The sequence below is a fragment of the Loxodonta africana genome, chromosome 7 (assembly GCF_030014295.1).
Source record: "Loxodonta africana isolate mLoxAfr1 chromosome 7, mLoxAfr1.hap2, whole genome shotgun sequence".
NCBI classification, from domain to species: Eukaryota; Metazoa; Chordata; class Mammalia; order Proboscidea; family Elephantidae; genus Loxodonta; species Loxodonta africana.
Window position 1 is genome coordinate 85818374 of NC_087348.1, and position 17085 is coordinate 85835458.

General features: G+C 45.5%; 1 protein-coding gene across 2 annotated transcripts; it reads left to right on the forward strand.

The window, feature by feature from the left end:
* The first annotated feature begins 709 nt into the window (after positions 1-709).
* LOC100670844 (E3 ubiquitin-protein ligase TRIM21-like) lies at positions 710-10530 on the forward strand. Of its 2 annotated transcripts, XM_064288581.1 has the most exons (7): positions 710-795; positions 2482-2927; positions 3419-3520; positions 4597-4821; positions 7684-7706; positions 8356-8456; positions 8793-10530. In XM_064288581.1, the coding sequence occupies exons 2-7, from the start codon at positions 2553-2555 to the stop codon at positions 9341-9343; spliced, it is 1377 nt and encodes a 458-aa protein (XP_064144651.1). In that variant the 5' UTR covers positions 710-795; positions 2482-2552; the 3' UTR covers positions 9344-10530. The 2 variants fall into 2 exon arrangements, with proteins under 2 accessions (XP_064144651.1, XP_064144652.1); XM_064288582.1 differs by lacking the exon at positions 710-795 and having other exon boundaries at positions 2438-2927.
* The last annotated feature ends 6555 nt before the right edge of the window (positions 10531-17085 follow it).

Here is a 17085-nt window from a genome sequence, read left to right on the forward strand (position 1 = left end):
ACTCTCCATAGAGCCCACTCACCTTCCCATTCCCCAGGCTCTAACCAAGGGATCCACAGAAGTTTCTGTGTCCCTGATGCTCACTGAGGGTAAAAAAAAAAAAAAAAAAAAAAAAAATTTGTAAGGTAGTAGAAATTACCCGTTTGTCTGAGAGCCCGGTTCCTTCCTTATGCCCCAGTAGCTGACTTTGTCCCCACAGGCAATTAGGGCGGGACATGACACACTCCTCTAGAGTGGGCAGCTGCCGCGGAGGGGAGAAGGTCTGAAAACGACGCATAAACCACAGAGAGTGATTTCAGATCTAGGACTTAAGAGGGAGAGCCTACAGGGGACTCTGAGCCACAGCTGCGCAGAGCAGGGAGGGGGAAATGGGAGAGAGACATTACATTTGATAATGGGAGAGCGTGAGCCTAGGACGAAGTGCTGCTGAGTTTTCGTTCAACCCCAGCTTCCAAGATGCCCAAGTCTAGGGGCTCAGAATCTTCTAATCCCTCTCTCACCCCAACTCCTCCTTGTCTCTTCCCGTTTGCCCTCCCACTTGTCTTCCTTCCCGGCTGCTATTCTTTCTCTCCCTCCACACCCATTTCTCCTCCCCTCCCTTCAATTCTCCTCCCACTCTCCTCCCCTTTTTTTGACTCATCGAAAGTGGAATCAGGAGTGCACCCTCGGCCTTCGAGTGCCCTGTTGAGATGAGTGAAACTGGCTAGGCTGGGGGATCCCAGCCTCCCCTTACCCAGATTTGAAGATTGCCAGTGGAATCAGGAGTCCACCCTCGCCTTCGAGTGCCCTGTTGAGGTGAGTGAAGCTGGCAGGCTGGGGGATCCCAGCCTCCCCTTACCCAGATTTTAGGATTGCCTTCCACCCCTTCTCCCTTGCGGGACTTGGTCGACCCAGCAGGTCTTCCCGCGCGGGCGCCTCTGCCTAGAAGGAGGCTGGGCTCTGAAGCGACTGCAGAGTTAGCCGGCGGGAGCCGGGCTGCCCTGTTGCCGGCGCCCGTCAGGGGAGGAGGGGCGCGCGAACCTTGGAGAACCGGGATTGTAGCCCGGAGGTTGGCCCAGGGGAGCCCAGTGTGGGGCGGGCCAGCAAACCTGGAAACGGAATTTCCCTATCTCCAATCGACAGCACTGGGTTTTTTTCCTATCTCCAAAAATCCACCTCTGAAAGTGAGAGGGACAGGGCTGCTCAGGACGTTGGACTAGGATGTATCCTGGTCCAAGACTGAGGTGCTCAGTGCCCTGGAGGAAATGAAGTCAGGAACCAGGTAGTCAAGAGAAGAGCCCAGGGAGTGCTGGCCACACTTCTGAGCGCACACTGTAACCTCCCTTCCCCCACTGGCCTACCCCTCAAAAGCAAAACTCCTAAATTTTTTCCTCCTCTTCCCTGTTCCTTCCTCTTTTTCATTTTAGTCTATGTAACTTTATGCAAATTATTGCATCTGTTTATTGATGTACACATGTATATGTATATATGCATGTGTATATGCGTACATGTATATCTCTACATTTGACTCCTGCCATTATGGTAACGAGGAATGAATTGTCCCTAGGTGGTGCAAAGGGTTAAGAGGCTCAGTCTGAAAGGTTGGTGTTTTGAGTCTATCCAGAGGTTGGGTCTTTTAGAGGCACCTTGGAAGGCCTGGCAATCTACTGAAAAACTCAGCCATTGAAAGCCCTGTGGAACACAGTTCTTACTCAGACACAAAGAGGTCCCTATCATTCAGGCAACTACTTTAGTTTATTGTTATGATTAACTTTTCAGCAAAATCACTGATTGATTACTTGAGATGGGAGAAGATGGGTGGAAAAAGCCTTGGCCCTGAGGGAAATCTTCATTTAAAAAAAGAAATCACCAGAAGGACTCCCAAAGTGGCAATTGGTAGAAGTGGTACCAGTGAGAACGCTGGAAACCCCGCAGCCTTATATTCAGGCCCAGCCCTCTGACTCAGTACCTCCCACCTGGACCTCCCTTCCTGTCAAATTGGCTACTATGCCTGCCCCAACAGACAACTTGATGTATTTGAATGGGGTTAGCCCCTAGCTGGGCACAGGATTTTTTTTTTTTTTCCATCCCATCTTCCCTTCCTTCCCCTCCCTCCCTCCCTCCCTCCCTCCCTCCCTTCCTTCCTTCGTTCCTTTCCTCCTTCCTCCTTCCTTTTGTCATTTCTCCCAGGCAGTTGGATTATTTTCCCCTTGGCTTGTAATGGAGACCCTTTGAAGGATTTAAGCTGGGGTGGACATGATGAAAGCACAGTTCTAAACAGTTTTACCTCTGAGATTCTGGACAATTATATTTGCCTCTTTTGAAGACTGTTTCCCCTTCTGTCTGACCAGACTATGGAGGAGAAGCCCTTGTTATTCAGATTGACGTTCTTGCTTTTTCTTGTTTTTATCCCCTCCTGTTCACCACCCCCATGTCCTCCTTTGAATCATTTTTCTCACACAACCCTTCCCATCTTCTTTCCTTTCCTCCTCTCCCCACTAGTCCCCCACAAGATCTCCGTGGTGCTGTTTAACAGGAACACTGCCCCTGTGGCCTCAGCGAAGCCCCTGGCAATGATGTGGGAGGAGGTAACCTGCTCTGTCTGCCTGGATCCCTTCGTGGAGCCTGTGGTCATTGAATGTGGCCACAGTTTCTGCCAAAAATGCATCTCTGAGGTCGGGAAAGATGGCGGCAGTAGTTGCCCTGTGTGCGGGCAGAAATTCCTGCGCAGGAACATCCGGCCTAACCTGCAGCTAGCCAACTTGGTGGACACCCTTGGACAAATGGACCAGAGCACCATGCAGTGGGATCAGTGTAGGGTGCATGGAGAGAAACTTCACCTGTTCTGTAAGGAAGATGGAAAAGCACTTTGCTGGGTGTGTGCCCAGACACGGAAACACCGTGACCACTCCAGGATCCCTATTGAGGAAGCTGCACATGAGTACCAGGTGAGGCCTTAGCACAAAGCATGAGCAGGTAAAAAGGAGATGGGCCCTGATTAGTGCTTTGCTCTCCACAGCTTGGGATAGGAGAGAGTGGCCTCTGGAGTTGAAGGACTGGGAAAGAAAGGGAATCTCCCTCCATGTCTAATCTAAGTGGAGAGTTGCAGACTAAACACAACCTTCTCATTCCCCAAGAGTAGGGAATATGCTGTGGGAAAATCTGGCAAGGATCATGTTTCCTTGTGGCTTCCTGGTTAATTAGGAGTGAGAACGCCCCCTACCCCTGCCACCCCAACAGTGTGGGTCTAGTCTACAAGAAAACATCAGACTTTTTCTGAAGTCTTCCCATTCATCAATTCCAACCTCACTCAAAACTCCAGTGCTCCAACTTTCTCTGCACCCAGGCTTTTCTAAGAACCAAGATGACCTTCCCCCACCCCATGTTACCCCACCCTACTTAGTCTGGTTAGGGATTGACTTGCTGTCTCTCTCTGCAGGAGAAGTTCCAGGTGGCATTACAGAAGCTGAGAAGAGAGCAGGAGTTAGCTGAGAAGTTGGAAGTCGATATTGCTGAGAAGAGAGCAGCCTGGAAGGCAAGGGTCACACCCTGAAAGGGATCTTAGATCAGAAGTCTGGGCAGAATTCAAGTTCGTGGGCTCAGCTATACCTATCTGAATAGCTGTAGAGTTTGTATATCTCACTGTCTGAGAACCAGCCATCCTCCTTGTCTCCTGATAAAGGGAAATAAGAATGAAGGAGGCTAGAAAGAGAGCTTCCAATCAAACACAAAGATTGAGAGTCTATAAGAGAGGGGGTAGAGTGGAAGAAACCATACCCTAAAGCTCCCTGCTCCTCCGAGCTCAATCACAGCAGATGACGGTACCAGTGCTTGGTGTCTGGGACAAAGGTATCTCAAGAGAGCAGCCCAACCACTATGCCTTGTAGGAAATGGCAAAGGCTGTGAGGAATGGGCTTAAGGGTTGAAGTAGGAAAACGAGTTTCAGCAAGTGGTTGCTTGACTATGTCTAGATCGCTGGTCCAAAGTATAACAGAGAACTAAAGCTTGTTTCACACTGGTGAAGGAGTTTCACACTAGTGGAGGAGGGGCAGGTCAGGGATTAAGAGAGGTGCAGAGAGCTCATGGACAACAAATCCCAGAAGAGGAAGATTTGTGGTGAGGGAGGGAGGAGCCAGGCTGCAATAGGAAGCAGTGACTCTCCAGTTACCAGCAAAAGAGGGCAGGCAAAGAATATTCCAAAAACTTCCCTTTCCCATGACTTAGAAATGATATTGTGAGCCTCTCTGTGCGAGCTTGTTGGGGGTGGGGTCAGGTATTAGTCTCTTAACAACTCAGAGAGAAATGAAAGCCAAGGGATATATTTGAGAGGTGACTGGCTTTTGAAAGAGAGGTTGAGAAAAGTCTTGGGTGTCGTAGGCTTATACAGGTATGATTGTGGGCCAGCTTCAGTGGGCTCCCACCAATCCCAATCCTCTCTTAGTCCCAGATGCCTTACCCACTAGTCTCCCAGCAAGATTCTCTGTTTGTGTGTCCCCAGACATAACCAGAGTGATGAATCTGCAGAGGATAGAAGTAGGTACCAACACCCTCCATCCTTGAACCTTGAGTTATTCTGATAAAACCATACCTCTCTTCCCCTTACCACTAAAGACAAAGGTTGAGATGCAAAAATCAAGGATTCACGCAGAGTTTGTGCAGCAGAGAAACTTCCTGGCTGAAGAAGAAGAGAAGCAGCTGCAGAAACTTGAGAAGGATGAGAGAGATCAGCCCAGAATCCTGGGGGAGACTGAGGCCCATCTGGCCCAGAAAAGCCAGGCCCTGCAGGAGCCGATCTCAGAGCTGGAGAAGAGGAGTCGGGGCCCAGTACTGGAACTGCTTCAGGTGAGACCAGGGAGAGGCTACCTCTGAGATTCAAGGAGTAAGTAGAGAAAAAACAGTTCCCTGGGTCTACCATTGGAGCAAATGGAAACCTGGTCCTTGGAATATTCTTAAATGAACCGAATTGGGATTCACGGATGGTTTTCATTCAAGGTATAGAATGGTACAAACTTAGGAGGGAATATTCCATGCGGCAGAGTTCCTGGCTGGTACAAACAATTAACATGTGGAGGTTCAAGTCCATTGAGAAGCACCTTAGAAGAAAGGCCTGGCAGTCTTCTTCCAAAAAAACTCAGCCATAGAAAACCCTATGGAGGCCAGTTCTACTCTGACACACATGGGGTTGCTATGAGTCAGAAGTGACATGATGACAGCTAGCTTGGTTTTTATTCCATGCAACAATGAACAGAAATGGACATCTTTGGTAAGTGCCTGACATGTACTGGGGGAGTGACTTTGAGAGAATCCTTTAATCTTTCTGAGCATCAGATTTCTCATATGTGAAATGAGTATTATGTTATATATTTCAAAGCATTTTTGTGAAAGAATCCACTAAGGTCCTTAGATGAGTGCCTGGCCATTGGGGAGGGTTTAATAAATGAGATATAACTAAAAACACTGCACTGAAAATCAAGAGACAGTAGCCCAGCTCCGGCCCTGCTGTCAGTTCTCTCCATAACTCCAGGTTAAGTCATTTTCCTTTCCTGGACCTGATTTCTTCATTTGTAAAACAGCGTGGGTGGGAAGTGGACTAAATAACATGGATACTCCAAACTTTAGCCATAAATGTATCACCTTTATACTTTCTGCTACTTCTGTGAACAGCCTAAATGATTTTAACATATTATTCTTCCTTAAATTGTCTCACTTTTTTAGTCTAAGTTTAGTTTAAAAGGAAATTTGTCCTAAGCAATAATAGCCAAGAAATTATGTGTTAATATACTGTCGTCATGTGCCATCGAGTCAGTTTTGACTCATAGTGATGTAGAACCGCCCCATAGGGCTTCTTGGCTGTAATCTTTATGAAATCAGATTGCCAGGTGAGCTGTCCATGGAGCTGCTGGATGGGTTTGCTTTTGGTTAGTAGCCAAGTGCTTAACTGTTGCACCACCAGGGCTCCTTGTTGATATGTTACTTATATTTTATTCTAATTTATTTCATAACAATAATAACTGCAAGCTCTTGAATAGCACATATTACATGCCAGGCATATCTTTATGTCAATGCAATGAGGTGGGTGCTACTATTATCCCCATTTCATAGATGAGGACACTAAGGCACAGAGACATTAAGAGTCTTAATGAAAGACTAAAGCTAAATAACTTGACCAAGTCCACCCAAATAGTAAGAGGTAGAGCTAAGATTAAAATACATACATAGCTATTTTTTTTTAAATTCATCAGTGCCTGATCCCACTTATAGTAAATACCCAGGAGATGCAAATGCATAGAGATAAAAAGTAGATTAGTAGATACCACAGGCTGGGGTGGGGAATATGGTTATGCAGATATGGGAAGTTAATGCTTAATGGGTACAGAGTTTCTGTTTGGGGTGATGAAAAGCTTTGGAAACAAATAGTGTTGAAGGTTGTACAACATTGTGAATATAATTAATGTCTCTGAATTGTATACTTAAAAATGGGTAAAATGGCAACCTTTGTTTATATGTATTTTACCACAATTTTTAAAAAGTTCATCATTGAACATTCTACTTAAAATCATCTTGCATCCAACGTATGTTTACCTTACTGTGGGAAACCACGGACCAGATGGTCTCAGAAGTCCCTCTGCCCTCACATTCTACACCCACTTCTCAGTTATCAACATGGTTAGGTTCCAAAGACCAGGTCATTATGTGAAAATCAGCATTGTGTAAAAATGGAGGATGACCACATCAGATCACAAAATGCAGGATGACTACATTGTTACAAAACTGCCAAATTAGATCATTACATAACTGCCAACCCAGTGAAAATGATGGCCCAGGCAAACTGACACATAACCTGAACCATCACAGCCAGCGTTGCTCTCTCTCGCACCTCGGTGTCTGTTACAGCCAGACATACTTCGTTAATGTGTAAAATAGTAGGATAGTAGATTTTTTACTCTTGTTGTAAATACAAAATTTTGGATAACAATATCATCACTAAGTGAGGAGTAAGTGTACAGTTCTTCTTTTCCCACACCTTTTCACTCTCTGTCAGATGTGGTCATGAAGCCATTTCTTTCTGGCTTGTGCAAAAAGGCTGATCTGATTTGGTTGACCTGACAGGCGCTCTCTTCCCATTATCCAAATCTTGTTTCTGCCAGACATTGAACTGAGCTTTCTGGTATAGTTTTGACTCGGCCTAGGAGCCTACCAACTCCCATGTGAGGGCCCCAAACTCCCTGCACCGGAATATTCTCAGATGATTTGATTTTACCTAATGAGGGGCAGCATTAAGTACAGCACAGGATAGAGCTTTGACCAACCAGCCCTTCTTCCCCAAACAACTCAAGCCCACAAATGAGATAGAGCAGTTTCTGGGGATCCTGGTTTAGACATTCTCTCCCTGTGATTCTCTCTAGGCTTCAGCCAGGACTGTTTTCCCTCTGCCACCCTGGATCTGGGCTTTCTCATTCATTTTCTGAGTCAGAGTCCTTAAACTGAAGATCTTTCCTGTAGCTATAGGTCACACCCATGCTAGGTTCCTGGTTACCCCACAACCACCCACACTCGAAGCTGGTCAGATATGGCTTTCTGCCCCTAGAATGGGGCAGAGTAGTGCCCTAGGACCACAGGTTTGTGTCACATCACCCTTAGGACCAAAGTCTCAGTGGTGAACCAGTAACTCCACAACTTACTCTCTGTCTCTTTTCTCCTCAGAAGGCTGAAAGTATCCCGGAAAGGTAAGGAGAGGTTTTCTTTGTAAGGGCAGGGGGTGACAAGAAGCACATGCACCTACGAAAAAGGTTCTTGAGTTAGAAAAACATATGCTAAAGTTTTCCCCATCCTCTTCCCTATTTTCAAGAACCTGATCGTCCATAAAATATTTTCTAGTCTCAAAAGGCTAATTAACGGGCGTCCCTGTTGGTGAGTTGCCCACAGTGATTGGACTGTACTGTCTTCACAAAGTGAAGCCGTGGCAAGCACAAAAATTCTGGGAAGCTCTGAGTCAACAGCCTGCTGGGATTCCTTTTTTAAATGCAATGTAACCAGTTACAAACCCCCAAGAGCCATGAGTAAGATCCACAGCATGGACGAGACTCCTTGAGTTCCTTACAGAAGTGATTCAGCCTATGTCAGCTGGCCTTGCCTGTAAAATGCAGTAGAACTTGCTTAAAGGGTGATCAAGCTTGGAGAGGAGATAGGGACTATCTGCATGCTGCAGAGGCTCATGTAATCAGCAACCGCAACCCCCAGGGACTGAATAAAGATGTTTGTAAATTTGGGTAGAATTAAATTACCACAGTCATCCATGAGGGAGGTTATGCATTAGGGTTCCAGAAGGATGTGATAGAAATTGGAGATGGAGGTCTCAAATTCTCTTTCTGTCAGGAGTGAGGCCTGGAACCTGAAGGAGCTAGGCGTTGCCTCCCCAGACCTGAGGAATGACTTCCGTGTGCCAGGGCTGAAGAAGATGCTGAGGACACACGGAGGTGAGGCAAGCTCTAGGAGTTGTGGGACTGGCCCACAGGGGGAGCTGAAGGGTACAATGTGGATGCGGAGCCAATGCCCAGGGTGGGGGAGAACAGCAGCATCTAGGAGAGATGGCAGGTCCGAGTAGGTGGGGCAGCATGGAGATAGTGAAAGTGGTTCCCTCAAAGGTCAAGGCAAGGGCCAGAGTTGGCTGGGGCGCCGTTTCCTCACACACTGAGGCTCAGGGTCACTCCCTCGTCCTTATCCCAAAGTTTAACACATGCACAGGCCACTGACCATCACTGCCCCCAGCCACCCCACACTCTCCAAGCCTGACCATGGTCCCCTCTCTGCAGTACATGTCACTCTGGATCCAGACACAGCCAGTCCGTGGCTCATCCTTTCTGAGGATAAGAGACTAGTGAGGCTTGGAGACACCTCCCAGAACTTGCCTGAAAATGAAGAGAGATTTGATAGTTATCCCATGGTCCTCGGTGCCCAGTGCTTCGACTCTGGAAAGCTTTACTGGGAGGTAGACGTGACCGGAAAGGAAGCCTGGGACCTGGGAGTTTGTAGACACTCTGTCAAGAGGAAGGGACAATTTATGCTCAGCCCTGAGAATGGCTTCTGGACAATTTGGTTGTGGAACAAACAAAAATATGAGGCTGGCACTTCCCCCCAGACTTCCCTCGACCTTAAGGTTCCTCCTCGCCAAGTTGGGATCTTCGTGGACTATGAGAACCACACCGTCTCCTTCTACAACATCACTGACCATGGCTCCCTTATCTACACTTTCTCTGAATGTGCCTTTGTTGGGCCTCTGCGGCCCTTCTTCAATACTGGTTTCAGTGACGGAGGAAGAAACACGGCCCCTCTGACCCTGTGTCCACTGAAGCTGGGATGGTAGGGGTCCACTAACCATTGGTCTCTTCTGGACAGTGCTACCTGCTCCCTGTTGATACCCTTCCCAGTTACTGCCCCTGCCTCTTTCCATTAACTGAGCCACCTCTGCCTCTGCAGAAGTGTCAGCATCCCAGCAAGCAGGCCTTGACAGGGAAGTCACTGACAGTCAAGGCCCAGTGGCTTTCAACAGCAATATTCCTGCCCTAGATTGCATATGATTCCCTCCAAGGAGGCCAACTACTTCTATTTGGTCCAAATTCATCTGGATCAACCAAAAACATGTTTCCCCCTTGTTTATGTGACTTAAATTTTGTTTTCTTCTCTTCATCCCTACAGCCATTGCCTTTGGTCAGATCTCTGTCCTATCTTTCTTGCTTTACCAAAAGGCTTCCTGAGGGAATTATGCCTCAGTCTATCCCATTCAGACCTCGTTTCTCATCTACATCTAGGATTATCTTTCCAACAGACACGCACCTGATCATAAGTGGCTCCACATTGCCTATAGAAAAATAGCCATGGCTCATTACCCAGAGATTGTGTACCTTATAAGGGAAGATATTAGAAAGAATCCATAGGTTCAGGCATATCGTTTCCCTGAGTCTACAGGGAACCATAGAATATAACACCATAGCTGGTAACGATTGTATTAAATTTTGTGAAATAATAATTTGAAAGCATGGAAAAGTCTCAGGAATGACTTCTCTTCGTAGCCACCAGAATTATGGCATCCTGCACATGTGAACAGATCAGTGCTAATAGGAATTTAGTAGTATCAGGCAAGATGAGTCATGGCAAGGCTCTCATCCTCTTAAAAGTCTTTCAGGAAAACCTACTCTTCAAGTGCATATACTCCCTGGAAAGCAGAGAAGGCCAAGCCTTTGGAGGAAACCTGAATCTTTGACCTTGTAAGTGAAGCCATTCCAGTCATTCAGCAGATGGTGAGAACCCTGCGTCTTGCCCTGGGTACCTTCCACTGCTACCTGCTCCCCCTCAGGATCTTCTTGGACTCATAATGATTTTACTTCTAGAATTAGGTTTACACGGTGCTGTTGGTTGCAACATCATACATTTCTGTTTGAATATCATCAGTTTTTCTGCTTCTGTGTCTCTATCTTGGGGTTAGCCAATGTAAATAATGGTTTGTGACCTTCAATTGCTATACTGGTTGGAGGAGGCTATCATAATGATAAATAAACTTAAATAATCTGATTTCTCAAAATCTGAATGCCTTGGTATATTGGGTTACCCTGATACTTGGGAATCACACAGGTAACACACTGCCATCCTCTTGGTCCCCACCAAAAGGAATCGAGCAGTAGAGATTTCACAGTATCTCAACTATCACCCCCACCAATAATCACTAACAAGTGACACAGATACGCGCCTCCATGTCTCACAACAAATTTTCTTGAGATAGAAGACACTACCAGCACCAATTACAATTTTGATTAATACAGTCCTTTAAGATGCAAATATAATCTGTTGCCTTTCTTGATCTCCTTGATTCTACAACTTCTTTTTGAATTAGGAGAGGCAAAGTTTATTACACCAAAATTTTAAAGATAAGCTAAGGCAGAAAGAGGTGAGAACTTAAAAATTTATTTACTGCTCACTCTGTCTCATACATATTAAAGATCCTTTTTAAGCTTTATTTCATTTAGTTCTATCATATCTTTATGATGATACAGTCAGGCATAATCAGGAAATTTAAAGGTAGGGTGTCTTCTTCATGTATACTTCAAATGAAATTTTATTTTTCAAAATGTCAGACAAGTATATATAATTAAAATAGATTATTTTAAAATATTCTAATTGAAATTCTCTAGATAAGTACATTGTAGGGGTAGTTTTCTCATTGTTTGATTTGGTTTAGCTTAGTTTTCATGTCCCTCTTTTTCTGGTACCCTAAGCTTGTGCTTAGGTTACCTATTGGGAATACGTCAGTGAGTAGTGTTTTTCCCATTTTACAAATGAAATAAGAGTTGGTGTCTTAGGCTAGATTCTCTAGAGAAGCGAAAGGAGGGAAGTGTATATACATACATGCACATGTATGTATGCATGTGTATATAGTATATATATATACACCTGTAAAAAAATTTTTTTTTTATGCATATACATATATAGTGAGTGAGAGAAGGAAAGAAAGATTTATATCAAGGAAACGGCCCACGTGGTTGTAGAGGCTGAAAAGTCCCAACTGTGAGGCTTCTGACTCACATAGCTGCAGGGGCTGATGAACCCAAGATCGACAGGCCAGACAGCAGGCTGCTGGCTCACAGCTGTGGAGGCTGATGAATCTAAGATCGGCAGGCCATACAGCAAGCTGCTGAATCAAGGCCCAAGAACCAGAGGTCAGATGATGACAAGCAGAATCCAGAGCAAGCAAAAGCCAGTGAACTTTGCCAGAAAGTCCATATATATTGGATGCAGGCCACAACCCCAAGGAAACTCGCTTTCGACTTACTGGCTGCTCATAGCCGATCTCATCATGGAGGCGATGACATCATTATACAACTGCCAAACTACATCATAACTAACAAACACTGAGAATCATGGCCCAGCCAAGTTGACACACAACCTTAACCATCACAGTTGCTGAGAAAACGAGTAACTTTCCTAAGGCTAAACACAGCATTATTAATGCATGAGGATTCAAATCTAACTGTGATCCAAAAGCCCATTCTCTTTCTTAAACACCAACTTTTCCAAACTCATATGATAATCTGGCTGTTAATTTTCTTGTCTTCAAATTCAAGTCACTTTGTTCAAATCAATGGAACTTTTACATAGTAAGTATCCACAAAGTAGATAAATGCGAAGCCCTATATTGGTAAACATACCACCCAATCAGTTACACAAACTGAGCATTGTTTCCACTGGGAAGACAAAGCACTTACCACACATTCTCGAATCTGCCTAGTCTTGACCCTGTAAATGATGCAGTTCAGCAGGGGAGGGGCTAACATGCAGACACTGGCCAGCAGGATATGTGTATGGAGAGGAACATGGTGCCCAAATCGCTGGGTGCCTTAGGCTGGATAGACAGATACAGATATATATAGAGAGAGATTTATATCGAGGAAATGGCTCACATGGCTGTAGAGGCTGGCAAGTTCCAAGTGTCTGGGTCAGGTGTAAAGCTGGAGGCTCCTCTGGACTCACATAGCTGCAGGGGCTGATAAACCCAAGATCAGCAGGTAAGATGGCAGGCTGCTGGCTCAAGCTCCAAGAACCAGAGGTCAGATGATGACAAACCAAATGCAGGATCCAGAGCAGAGGAAAAGCCAGCAAAGCTTGCCAGAAAGTCCACATAGATTGGATACAGACCACACCCCTAAGGAAATTCCCCTCCAACTGATTGGCTGCTCACAGCAGATTTCATCCTGAAAATGATTACATTAAATCAGATCTCATCACGGAGGTGATTACATCATTGCATAGCTACCAGCCTATATCATAACTGCCAAACCACCGAGAGTCATGGTGAGCCAAGCTGACACACAACCTTAAGCACTTGGCACCTGTGCACATCTCCTTAAACTATACATAATCTCTACATAAAGGAAATTATAAAGTTATGCTTGTGCCTAATAAGACACAACTAACACTCATACAACCGAAGACATACTAGCCGATTACATCTTATATAAGTGAAGAATACAAAAATATTTGATGCAAACATGCAAAAAGAAATACTCTTAACAATTACAGTCCTCTTTTCTGTAACTGCTCACATGGTCCTAACTGTTTAGAACTACCTTCTTCCACCACCCATTCCATATTTCCCTTACCCTCAGCAAGCATCTCAGCTGGTCATGGTTCTTAGCCTGGTGGGTGACCCAAACCTTCGTTCCTGAAGGGCCCGGGCCATTAATAGTCTTGAAGGCATTGGGCTGCTATAGTTTTCCAGTGACTTTAATCACAGGGCATGATAGTAGTAAGGGATGCCCTAGGGGACCTCCTGGATTCCACACATACTCTTCCTTACCTCCATTATGTAATATCAATCTGATTTTCTTTTGGTAATCAGGATCAACCACAGCAGCCAATATGGTAACTGCCTTCTTTGCCTGTTGATTCAGAGGCATCAGAAGCCCAAATTGGCAGGGTGGCATTCTTAGCTTCCAGTTCAATGGGATCAGTGATGTGTCTCCAGGTGGGAGCATTCCTTCCTTTGGAACTAAGACCTCTAGACCTGCAGAGCATAGGGTTGTGGGAACAGGGAGCAAAAATTTTGTGAGTAGCTCACTAGGGATAATAATGAGTGGTGCCATTCCCATTTCCACCCCTTGATTCCTGGACCCATGAATCCTGGCTATGGGAGAAAAAGCACTGTATACGGACCCATGAATCCTGGCTATGAGAAACAGCAGCGTGTATTGGACACTGTTTTAGAGCATATACAGCCTCCTGGAGAACATTGCCCGAAATCTGCAAGGTATTGCCACCTAGTTGGCACCGTAATTGTATCTTTAGAGGGCCATTCTATTATTCTATCAAGCCAGCAGCTTCAGGATGATGGGGAACACGGTAAGACCAGTGAATTCCAAGATAATGAGCCCATTGCTGCACTTCATTTGCTGTGCAATGAGTCACTTGATCTGAGGTGATGATGTGTGTAGTACTATGATGGTGGATAAGGCATTCTTTAAGTCCATGGATGGTACTTTTGGCAGAAGCATTGTGTTCAGGGAAGGCAAATCCATATCCAGAGTAGGTGTCTATTCCAGTAAGAACAAAACACTGTGCTTTCCATGTTGGAAGCCATCCAGTGTAATCAACTTGCCACCAGGTTGCTTGCTGGCTGACCACCTCTAGGAATGGTGCCATATCAGGGCTCAGTGGTGGTCTCTGCTGCTGGCAGACTGGACAGTCAGAAGTAACTGTAGCCAAGTTGGCCTTGGTGAGTGGAAGTCCATGTTGCTGAGCCCATGCATAACTTCTATCCTTGCCACCATGGCCACTTTGTTCATGAGACCATTGCGCGATGACAGGAATGGCTGGGGAAAGATGATGACTGGTTTCTACAGAAGGCATCACACTATCCACTTGATTGTTAAAATCCTCCTCTGCTGAGGTCACCTTTTGGTGAGCATTCACATGAGGCACAAATATCTTCACTTCTTTGGCCCATTCTGAGAGGGTTGTACCTGCACCCATACTTCCTTGTCACCAATTTTCCAATCACGTTCCTTCCAAGTCTCTGACCATCCAGCCAAACCCTTGGCAATAGCCCATGAATCAGTATACAGTTGCACAACTGGCCATTTCTCCTTCTAAGCAAAGTGAACAGCCAGATGCACTGCTAACAGTTCTGCCCATTAGGACGATTTCCCTTCACCACAGTCCTTCATAGATGAGTGAGAGCCTCCAGCACTGCATCCGTTTCTTGAAACATCTCAAATGGTATTCTCTGAATTCCTGAAGCCTTATTTTTCACCAATGCCTTCAAGCTTGGACTTCTTCCTTCAGTACCATTGGTTCTTGATCTTGTATATACCATTTCCATTTAATGGTGGAGTGCTGCTGTGCGCATCTGATTTTATGGCTCTGTGGATCAGACAACACCCAGCTCATGATGGACAGCTCAGGCCACATAGTGACTTGGTGGCCCTGTGATTAAGCATTCAGTCTCTACTAAGGCTCAGGAACAAGCCAAAAGCTATTTCTCAAAAGGAGAGTGCTTATCTGCAAAGGATCGCAGGGCTTTTCTCCAAAATCCTAAGGGTCTGTGCTGTGATTTACCAATAGAGGCCTGCCTAAGACCCCAAACAGCATCTCTATCTGCCACTGATATTTCCAGAGCCATTGAATCAGCCATATCATATGACCTAAGTGGCAGAGCAGCTTGCACAGCAGCCAGAACCTGTTGGAGGGCCTTCTCATTCTGGGCCCCACTCAAAACTAGCAGCTTTTCAAGTCACTTAGTAAATAGGCCAGAGTAGCACACCCAAATGAGAGATATGTGGCCTCCAAAATCTGAAGAAGCCCACCAGAAGTTGTGCTCCCTTTTTAGTTGTAGGAGGGGCCAGATGTAACAACTTATCCTTTAGAAGGAATACCTTACCATGCCCCACACCCTTAAAAAAAAAAAAAAAAACCTTTAGATTCCTAGAAATGTCACTGAGATGGAAGGTGCCTGAATTACTGTGGGATTAATTTCCCACCCTCTCGCATGCAAATATTTTACCAATAAGTCAAGAGTCATTGACACTTCTTCCTCAGGAAGTCCAGTGAGCATAATGTCATCAATGTAATACACCAGTGTGACGCCTTGTAGAAGGGAAGAGTGATCAAGTTCCCTGCGAACTAAATTATGCCATAGAATAGTGAAGGTGTGTGGTCGGCCTTGCCAGCTGAAGCAAACTGCTTCCGGTGGTCTTTTGAAACAGATATGGAGAAAAAGGCATTAGCCAGATAACAGCTGCATCCCAGATACCAGGAGATGTATGAATATACTCAAGCAATGAAACTACATCTGGAACAGCAGCTACAGTTGGAGTCACCACCTGGTTAAGTTTGCAATAATCCACTGTCATTCTCCAAGATCCATCTGTTTTTTTGCACAGGCCAAATAGGTGAGCTGAGTGCGGATGTGGTGGGTATCACCACCCCTGCATCCTTCAAGTCCTTGATGGTGGGAGTAATCTCTGAGTTCCCACTGGGAATGTGGTATTGCTTTTGGTTTACTCTTTTCCTAGGTAGGGACATCTAATGGCTTCCGCTTGGCTTCTCCTACCATAATAGCCCTTACTCCACTTGTCAGGATCCCAATGTTGGGGTTCTACCAGTTGCTGAGTATATCTCTTCCAATTATGCATTCTGGAACTGGGGAAATCACTACATGATGAGTTCAGAGACCCACTGGATCCACTGTGAGACAAAACCGAGCCAGGATTCCTTCAATAGCCTGACCTGCATATGCCCCCATTCTGACTGGTGGGCCCCAGTGCCATTTTGGGTCTTCTGGAATTAATGTCAGTTCAGAGCCAGTATCCAGTAATCCTCAAAAGTCTGATTGTTTACTTTTCACCAGTGAACAGACACTCTCGTAAAATGCAGTGGATTCCTTTGGGGAAGGCTGAGAGAAAGCTTAATGGTATAAATTTTTGACAGTGTAGTAGAGCCCTTCCTCAAAGGAACCTGGTCTCCCTTTCATTCAAGGGGATGTGGGTCTGTAAACTGGCTCAAGTCTGGGAACTGATTGAGGGGCTGTCACTCTCTATACTGGCGATTCGAGTTAGACTGCCATTCACATGTCGTAGAATTCTTCTGCTTGTATAGATCAAGTAATTATTTAGTAAACTTCCCATCTACTTCAGTCCTACGGACACCATGACTAAGTAGGCAACACCATAAGTCTGTACCAGACTATTTTGATTACTGCTTTGACTCCACTATCCATTATGGTAACCACACCCAACTTGTCTTTGTTGATTGACTGCCACCACTTGGCCACTACCACCACCAGGTCCAATCGGCCTCACTGTAGTTTGATGTCTTAATTCAGTTGGGGCAACTCCCTCTGTCAAATCTGACTTACATAAAATAGCAATCACAGCAGTCTTCAAGGATGCTAGGGCTCCCTTCACAAATTTGTTCCTCACCATGTGGTAAAAGGTGAGTCCTCTGGGCACTCCATGTGTGGGCCTATGGATCTAACCTCTAACACGACAGTTTCCCTAAGCCTTTGGATACCTTCTTCTACAGCATACCAAGGCAGGCCTGGTGCTCCACCTTGATTTA

Excerpts from the sequence above, each read along its gene's own strand:
- LOC100670844 (XM_064288581.1), top strand. The coding sequence starts at position 2,553 with ATGATGTGGGAGGAGGTAACCTGCTCTGTCTGCCTGGATCCCTTCGTG. Across the intron at positions 2,928-3,418 it reads AAGCTGCACATGAGTACCAG|GAGAAGTTCCAGGTGGCATT; the intron begins GTGAGGCCTTAG and ends CTCTCTCTGCAG. Across the intron at positions 4,822-7,683 it reads CAGTACTGGAACTGCTTCAG|AAGGCTGAAAGTATCCCGGA; the intron begins GTGAGACCAGGG and ends TTTTCTCCTCAG.